We start from the raw sequence: 9,040 nt of genomic DNA on the forward strand, positions 1-9,040 counted from the left end.
AAAGACATGGAGATGTGAGCATCAGAACCATGTGTTCGATCATCTCACTACTCCTCACATACGTTGTCTGTATGCTGAACAGCTTAAACATAGCAATACTTTTATAACAGGTACATATCTGTCTCATCCTGTATTTTCTCTAAGCTGCCAGGATTTCTTCTTTCTTCTTCCTTTGGTGGATTGCCAGTCTTTGCTAACACAGCCTTTTTTTAATTTAAACCACTATTTTCCATCCCTGACTTATTTCTTAATCTTTTCAGGAGCAGTGTAATTCTGCAGTTTTTCGATAGCATATACTGTATTTCTGTAACCTTGCAAAGCAGATACGCCTGTTTCCTTGTTTTTTCACTGGTGAATCCATCTTGCAAAGCTCCCATCTGAACCGTTTGTGCCCGGTTAGAAAGTGACAGACCAATCAGCGACGAGGGCAGTACTTTCAGGTGCTGCGGAGTCATGACAGAAACAAGCAGCAACAAGAAGCCGGCGCAATTATGGCGGAAGAGCTTAGTGTGGATGCTGCTAAAGCGCCAGTTTTATCAGAACTTGACAATATTTCACAAAGATGAACAAAGAACAGCAGTGAGTTGTTTTCTTTTCAAAAACGACAAAAGTCCAGTACATACATGTCTGTAGTCTCCATGTTTCGCGTTATTCCTCGGCAGCTGCGCACGCGCAGCTTGATAGCGGCTACGTCACGAGTTTTGTTGCTCTGATTGGCCCGTAGAGATGTGACAGAACATTCATCCAATCACACTTTGAGCTTTTTTCAAGGCCCCTGCCTTTTTCCAAATGTTTCCTATTGAAGCTTTCCCAGATGGATGTGTGAAACAAATCCATCTGGCATGTCAGGTTAGTATTTCTGTACATTTCTCTGAAATTTAAAGAACATTCTGCACAGTTAAACTTGAGTTTTAGGTTTTGTTGCATCTTATCATGTTAATATCACATCATTAAATACAGAGTACATATCAAGTCATTTCAGAGAAGCAGATTGTCCTATTTCTACTGTCTGCTGTTCATATATTTCACTTAATCTGAACAACTTTGCATCACATTCTAAAGCATATTCATATAGAAAATAATGTACACATGAACAAAATTGTTGGTACCCCTCTGTTAATGAAAGAAAAACCCACAATGGTCTCAGAAATAACTTGAATCTGACAAAAGTGATAATAAATAAAAATTCAATGAAAATTAACCAGTGAAAATCAGACATTGCTTTTAAATTGTGGTTCAACAGAATTATTTTAAAAAACAAACTCATGAAACAGGCCTGGACAAAAATGATGTTACCCTTAACTTAATATTTTGTTGCACAACCTTTTGAGGCAATCACTGCAAACAAACGATTTCTGTAACTTTCAGTGAGACTTCTGCACCTCTCAGCAGGTATTTTGGCCCACTCCTCATGAGCAAACTGCTCCAGTTGGCTCAGGTTTGAAGGGTGCCTTCTCCAGACGGCATGTTTCAGCTCCTTCTACAGATGTTCAAGAGGATTTAGATCAGGGTTTACAGAAGGCCACTTCAGAATAGTCCAATGTTTTGCTCTTAGCCATTCTTGGGTGTTTTTAGCTGTGTGTTTTGGGTCAGTATCCTGTTGCAAGACCCATGACTTGCGACTGAGACCAAGCTTTCTGACACTGGGCTGCACATTTCTCTCTAGAATACCTTGATAGTCTTGAGATTTCATTGTACCCTGCACAGATTCAAGACACCCTGTGCCAGATGCAGCAAAGCAGCCCCAGAACATAACAGAGCCTCCTCCATGTTTCACAGTAGGGACAGTGTTCTTTTCTTGGTATGCTTCATTTTTGCGTCTGTGAACATAGAGCTGATGTGCCTTGCCAAAAAGTTCCAGTTTTGTCTCGTTTGTCCAGAAGACATTCTCCCAGAAGCTTTGTGGCTTGTCAACATGCAGTTTGGCAAATTCAAGTCTGGCTTTTTTATGAAAAAAAGCCAAGATGGCTTAGGAGTGCTGCTTTCACGTATTTGTAAATATCAAACACAGGTGCTCTTAGGTCTCAAGGAAAGTTCATGATACCAAAACAGTGTGCCTTAGTTTTTTCTGGTTATGACTCTTTTTACCATACATAATACAAGTCTGACCTCCCCCTCTGTTTTTGGTATTACTAGCTTTTTTATGATTTGTTTTCAACAGTGGTGTCCTCCTTGGTCATCTTCCACGAAGTCCACTTTGGCTCAAACAACGACGGATGGTGTGATCTGACACTGATGTACCTTGACCTTGGAGTTCACCTTTAATGTCTTTGGAGGTTGTTCTGGGCTCTTTTCTTACCATTCCTATTATCCGTCTCTTCGATTTGTCATAAATTTTCCTCCTGCGGCCATGTTCAGGGAGGTTGGCTACAGTCCCGTGGATCTTAAATTTCTGAATAATATGTGCAACTGTAGTCACAGGAACATCAAGCTGCTTGGAGATGGTCTTACAGCCTTTACCTTTAACATGCTTGTCTATAATTTTCTTTCTAATCTCCTGAGACAACTCTCTCCTTCGCTTCCTCTGGTCCATGTTTAGTGTGGTACACACCATGTCACCAAACAGCACAGTGACTACTTGTCACCCTTTAAATAGGCCGACTGACTGATTACAAGTTTGTAGACACCTGTGATGCTAATAAGAGGACACACCTTGGTTGAACATGTCCCTATGGTCACATTATTTTCAGTCTTTTCTAGGGGTACCATCATTTTTGTCCAGGCCTGTTTCATGAGTTTGTTTTTTAAAATAATTCTGTTGAACCACAATTTAAAAGCAATGTCTTATTTTCATTGGTTAATTTTCATTGAATTTTTATTTATTATCACTTTTGTCAGATTCAAGTTATTTCTGAGACCATTATGGGTTTTTCTTTCATTAACAGAGGGGTACCAACAACTTTGTCCATGTGTGTATTACACATGTAAAAGAGGGTGTGTTGTTAGACCACCAATCCCTGTCAAATAAAACTCTAATGTATGAAGTATATTACCATTTTCCTCTAAACAGACTGGGCTGTCATGCAATTACAACTTCAGTGTTTCTAACACTAGGTAAAAGTAGAGGGGCCCTGATAACAGAGTGAGCAGTGTGCTGTACCTTCAGCTCTTTATAGCTCAGCTCTGAAACATCAGGATCCACATGAACCAAAGTCAACCTGAGGGTCTGATCCGTGATGAAATGTGTTTTCTGTTGGCGGTTCTCTGCCATGGCAAAGGTTCACTGGCTGCCAGTATGTGGAGGTGGTATTGCTCTTGGATGATAGCATCAGCCTTGATCAGAGCGTGGGCGAGGTCAGGGCATGTTAAACTTTATCAGACCACGAATAAGAGCTAGTCCAGTGGTCAGAGGAATCAGATCAGTCAGTGACAGATAACTGTGAGTCGAGTTTTATTCTGACTAACCTGAAGATCATTTCAACATGATTTGGTTTGTTTTGTTATTCTGTGGCTTGGCTTTGGCTCAGGATCAGAATACTGCTGTAAGAGTTTTTGAATCAGGAGGGTGTTGGACTGACATGTGTGAGCTCCTGAGAAAGGTTAATGCCATGTCTGAAATACTTGACGCTATGAAAACCAGAATGGATGACAGTGAAACCAAACTCCAGGCAACTGAATCAAGGCTACAGGCCAGTGAAACCAAACTCCAGGCAACTGAATCCAGGCTGCAGGCCAGTGAAACCAAACTCCAGGCAACTGAAACCAAACTCAAGGCCAGTGAATCTCGGCTACGGAACAGTGAAAATCAGATTCGTGGACTGATGAACAAGGGTAAAGTTGAGATTTATTCATTCTGTCATAGCGTGTTCACTAAAAACATATCAAGGTTTTGTGTTTGGGTGTGTGAAAATGTTATTTTGATTTTAAAAAATCTTGAAGTTTCTCATGTAAAAAAAGCAAAAAAACAGAGTTTTGTCAATTTAGAATCATCAAAACTATCACAAAATAAATTTGAAGTGACGAGCTGAAACCAACCAGAGGTCTGTCTTTTAGAGTGAGGGTTAACAGGAGGGTTATCATGAAGTATACTGAAGTTCATTGAAAGGCACCCAGCATGACATATTATAACTGACATTTGACCTTTGAAGACTTTTGGTCATGATGACACAAACATATTGGTTGGTTCCTTTTTTAAATAACATTTAATTTCTCCATCACAAACTAACATAGTTGTAATACTTTCTTTGAAGAAACAACCAGAGTGGCCTTCAGTGCAGCATTGGGAGGAAACGCCGAAAACTTCGGACCTTTTAACACCCGCACAACTTTAATCTACAAAACGGTGAAAACAAACATCGGGAACGCCTACAATTCAGCCACAGGTAAGACTCAGAGACACTCAGGTAAGACTCAGAGAAACTCAGGTAAGACTCAGAGAAACTCAGGTAAGACTCAGAGAAACTCAGGTAAGACTCAGAGAAACTCAGGTAAGACTCAGAGAAACTCAGGTAAGACTCAGAGAAACTCAGGTAAGACTCAGAGAAACTCAGGTAAGACTCAGAGAAACTCAGTTGGCCAGGTGTTTTTTCCTGGATCACTATCAGGGGTGGAAACTGCCAAAGTTTGAGCAGCTGGATCAGGTTCTATTTATTCTGATGGTCAGACTCAGCAGGAAATTTCCCAGCTGATGTTTTTCTCTCTGTTCATCTATGCATTTATTGATCTATGCTTCCTGTGCTGCCATGGGGGGTTCTAATATTCTCTCTTTCTCCCAGGTATCTTCACCGCTCCTGTGGCAGGTGTTTATTACTTCACCTTCTTTTATAATGCCAACAGTACACATAAAGCCTTTCTGATGCTCTACAAGAACTCAGTTCAGATAGTCTTTATTTGGGAGAACAGTTCAAAAACAGAAAGTTATGATAGTGGAGGAAATGCTGTGTTTCTTCAGCTGAAGCGAGGAGACCAGGTGTATGTGAGAATGGGTGAAAATTCACACATTTATGGAGGCAGCTACTATACAACTTTTAGTGGTTTTTTGGTCTCTCAAATGTGAGATTGGACACTGATCCAATCTATCATCATTCTGTTTGATGAGAGTACTTAGTTGATTATAATATAGAAAGTTTTACATGAAGATTAGCAGTAATATCACCTCTTTATTCTCTGTGATGCTGAAGTCTGATGTGAAGTCAACAGGATATTTTGAAAGAAATAAAAATGTAAAAACTGCTCAAACAACAACAGCTCCTCTGTACCTTAATCTTACCTGACCCTCCCCACAGGATTAACCATGTCCATGTTTTCTTTGCATTTCAATGTTTTTGTCTTCAGTAAAACCTGATTAATATTGTTCATACACTGATTTAGCATTGATATTCCAAGATGACAACATGAGACTAACTCTGGGATTGTCAATCTTTCCATCATGTTCACCTTTCAATAAAGTTTACTTCAAATTCTCTTTACTCTCACCGTGTTTCATTGGTGGTCATCAGGGTTTACTCCAGACGTTTTTCTGGCCTCAAATCCATGAACATTTCAGGCCCCCTGTGGTCAAAGTGAGGCCCTCTGATATGCCCCCTCTACACCCCCCTGAAATAAAGAGGCGATTCTGAGTAATGATTAAATCATCAAACCAGTACTACCACAGACCCGTCTGTTAGCAGAAGTGTTATCTGGAAAAGTTCACAAATGATTCTTTATAAAGTTTATCTAAAAGCTCCCTGGGTTCCAGGTGTAGATGAGATTTCACCTGAGATGCTGAAGGCTCTGGATGTTGTAGGGCTGTCATGGCTGACATGCCTCTTCAATGTCTTGTGGAGGTCTGGGGCAGTACAGAATTACAGAGGTTAACTACAACAATGTCAAAGAGGCACACGAGCATGGCTGGCTACAGCTAGCTGGTGTTCTCTGGTCTGCCGGCTCCTTATGTCCTCCTCGGCACACTCCTTTCTGATTGGTTAATTCGGAGGTGAACCTCTGCGCCAATCAGCTTCCCCCGTGCAGGTGGACAGAATCAGTCATCAGCTCCTGCTGCAGTGGCAGACACTCTCACCAGAACACACACAGCACACCAGGACACACACACACTCAAAGGGAGGGAGGTAAAGTCCCCAGAATATGGCGGCGGCCGTAACAGGATCTGATGTTTTCTAAAAAAAATGCCAAGACCAGACAACATGAGGTTGGAGCAGTTTTGAATAATAAAAAGTATTATTTCTGATTTGAGTTATTGAGCTGAAGACAATCCTGAGCCTTCCAGCAGGTGGTATCATTTAGACAGTCTTTTACAGCAGCTAGGCTTCTAGGTAGGGACCAAGAACTGGTTCCAACTGGCTCCATCCATCGACATCATTTTCAGGTCCTCACACCCAGACTGGTGCTGTAGTCCTAATTAGGTCCTCACACCCAGACTGGTGCTGTAGTCCTAATCAGGTCCTCACACCCAGACTGGTGCTGTAGTCCTAATCAGGTCCTCACACCCAGACTGGTGCTGTAGTCCTAATCAGGTCCTCACACCCAGACTGGTGCTGTAGTCCTAATCAGGTCCTCACACCCAGACTGGTGCTGTAGTCCTAATCAGGTCCTCACACCCAGGCTGGTGCTAGGGCCCTGATAACAGAGTGAGCAGTGTGCTGTATCTTCAGCTCTTTGTAGCTCAGCTCTGAAACATCAGGATCTTCATGAACCAAAGTCAACCTGAGGGTCTGATCCGTGATGAACTGTGTTTTCTGGCGGTTCTCCACCATGTCAGAGGTTCACTGGCTGCCGGTAAGTGGAGGTGGTATTGATCTCTGATGACAGGATCAGCCTTGATCAGAAGGGCATGTTGAAATTTATCAGACCACTATAAGAGCTAGTCCAGTGGTCAGAGGAATCAGATCAGTCAGTGACAGATAACTGTGAGTGGAGTTTTATTCTGACTAACCTGAAGATCATTTCAACATGATTTGGTTTGTTTTGTTGTTCTGTGGATTGGCTTTGGCTCAGGATCAGACTACTGGTTTAAGCACTGATTCAGGGCAGTGTTTGACTGACATTTGTGAGCTTGGGAAAATGCTCAATGCCATGTCTGAAACACTTAACGCTTTAAAAACCAGAATGAGTGACAGTGAAACCAAGCTGAGGGAGAGTGAAAATCAGATTCGTGGACTGATGAACAAAGGTAAAGTGGAGATTTATTTATTCTGTCATAGCGTGTTCTAGCGTGTTCACAGACACTAAAAACATATCAAAGTTTTGTGTTTGGGTGTGTGAAAATCTTATTTTGATTTAAAAAAAATGTTGAAGTTTCTCATGTAGGAACAGCAAAAAAAAAAAAAAGCGTTTTGTCTTTTAGAATCATCCAAACTATCATTGAATGAATTTGAAGTGACGAGCTGAAACCAACCAGAGGTCTGTCTTTTAGAGTGAGGGTTAACAGGAGGGTTATCATGAAGTAGACTGAAGTTCATTGAAAGGCACCCAGCATGACATATTATAACTGACATTTGACCTTTGAAGACTTTTGGTCATGATGACACAAACATATTGGTTGGTTCCTTTTTTAAATAACATTTAATTTCTCCATCACAAACTAACATAGTTGTAATTCTTTCTTTGAAGAAACAACCAGAGTGGCCTTCAGTGCAGCACTGGGAGGAAACGGAGGAAACTTCGGACCTTTTAACACTGAAATAACTTTAATCTACAAAACAGTGAAAACAAACATCGGGAACGCCTACAATTCAGCCACAGGTAAGACTCAGAGACACTCAGTTGGCCGTGTATTTTTTTCGTGGACCACTTATGGGTAGTAACTACCAAAGTTTGAGCAGCTGGATCAGGTTCGACTTATTCTGATGGTCAGATTCAGCTGGAAATTTTCCAGCTGATGTTTGTCTCTCAGTTCATCTATGCATTTATTGATCTATGCTTCCTGTGCTGCCATGGGGGTTCTAATATTCTCTCTTTCTCCCAGGTATCTTCACCGCTCCTGTGGCAGGTGTTTATTACTTCACCTTCTTCTGTAACGCTAATAGGGGCCAAAAACTTCTCCTGGAGCTCCACAAGAACTCAGAGAAAATAATCTCGGTTATTGAGCTCAATTCAGACACTGACAGTGATGATAATGGAGGAAATGCTGTGTTTCTTCAGCTGCAGCAGGGAGACCAGGTGTATGTGAGAATGATGGAAAATACACACGTTTATGGAGGCGACTACCATACAACTTTTAGTGGTTTTTTGGTCTCTCAAATGTGAGATTGGACACTGATCCAATCTATCATCATTCTGTTTGATGAGAGTACTTAGTTGATTATAATATAGAAAGTTTTACATGAAGATTAGCAGTAATATCACCTCTTTATTCTCTGTGATGCTGAAGTCTGATGTGAAGTCAACAGGATATTTTGAAAGAAATAAAAATGTAAAAACTGCTCAAACAACAACAGCTCCTCTGTACCTTAATCTTACCTGACCCTCCCCACAGGATTAACCATGTCCATGTTTTCTTTGCATTTCAATGTTTTTGTCTTCAGTAAAACCTGATTAATATTGTTCATACACTGATTTAGCATTGATATTCCAAGATGACAACATGAGACTAACTCTGGGATTGTCAATCTTTCCATCATGTTCACCTTTCAATAAAGTTTACTTCAAATTCTCTTTACTCTCACCGTGTTTCATTGGTGGTCATCAGGGTTTACTCCAGACGTTTTTCTGGCCTCAAATCCATGAACATTTCAGGCACCCTTTGGTCAAAGTGAGGCCCTCTGATATGCCCCTCTACACCCCCCTGAAATAAAGAAGCACTTCTGAGTAACGGTTAAATCATCAAACCAGTACTACCACAGACCCGTCTGTTAACAGAAGTGTTATCTGGAAAAATTCACAAATGATTCTTAGTCCCACCAGAGACTCATGGAGAGACCGGAGGAATCGATGCAGAAGACTGAAGCCAAAGGACCGATGTTTAACAGTCCATGGGACGTCCTTCTCTCTGCAGCGTCAGTTGAAGTGACGTCAGTTTGTGATGACAGTGTCAGCTGATCATCAATCAGCTGATCATCAATCAGCTGATCATCAATCAGCTGTCAGGAGGCAGAAACAGCTG

At 41.2% G+C, this 9,040-nt stretch overlaps 2 protein-coding genes across 2 annotated transcripts; both read left to right on the forward strand.

The window, feature by feature from the left end:
• The first annotated feature begins 3,328 nt into the window (after positions 1-3,328).
• LOC121514300 (complement C1q-like protein 3) lies at positions 3,329-5,404 on the forward strand. Its single transcript, XM_041794464.1, has 3 exons — positions 3,329-3,771; positions 4,191-4,322; positions 4,716-5,404. Exons 1-3 carry the CDS (start codon positions 3,423-3,425, stop codon positions 4,994-4,996), a joined length of 762 nt encoding a protein of 253 aa, XP_041650398.1. The 5' UTR covers positions 3,329-3,422; the 3' UTR covers positions 4,997-5,404.
• Positions 5,405-6,788: 1,384 nt separating this feature from the next.
• Positions 6,789-8,592, forward strand: LOC121514302 (complement C1q-like protein 4). The gene is made up of 3 exons (XM_041794465.1): positions 6,789-7,108; positions 7,549-7,680; positions 7,904-8,592. The coding sequence occupies exons 1-3, from the start codon at positions 6,889-6,891 to the stop codon at positions 8,182-8,184; spliced, it is 633 nt and encodes a 210-aa protein (XP_041650399.1). The 5' UTR covers positions 6,789-6,888; the 3' UTR covers positions 8,185-8,592.
• Positions 8,593-9,040: the final 448 nt, after the last annotated feature.

The sequence above is a fragment of the Cheilinus undulatus genome, linkage group 8 (genome assembly GCF_018320785.1).
Source record: "Cheilinus undulatus linkage group 8, ASM1832078v1, whole genome shotgun sequence".
Classification (NCBI taxonomy): Eukaryota; Metazoa; Chordata; class Actinopteri; order Labriformes; family Labridae; genus Cheilinus; species Cheilinus undulatus.

Coding starts and splice junctions, on each gene's coding strand:
- LOC121514302 (XM_041794465.1), top strand. CDS start 6,889: ATGATTTGGTTTGTTTTGTTGTTCTGTGGATTGGCTTTGGCTCAGGAT. Junction 7,109..7,548: donor TCGTGGACTGATGAACAAAG/GTAAAGTGGAGA, acceptor CTTTCTTTGAAG/AAACAACCAGAGTGGCCTTC. Junction 7,681..7,903: donor CGCCTACAATTCAGCCACAG/GTAAGACTCAGA, acceptor TCTTTCTCCCAG/GTATCTTCACCGCTCCTGTG.
- LOC121514300 (XM_041794464.1), top strand. CDS start 3,423: ATGATTTGGTTTGTTTTGTTATTCTGTGGCTTGGCTTTGGCTCAGGAT. Junction 3,772..4,190: donor TCGTGGACTGATGAACAAGG/GTAAAGTTGAGA, acceptor CTTTCTTTGAAG/AAACAACCAGAGTGGCCTTC. Junction 4,323..4,715: donor CGCCTACAATTCAGCCACAG/GTAAGACTCAGA, acceptor TCTTTCTCCCAG/GTATCTTCACCGCTCCTGTG.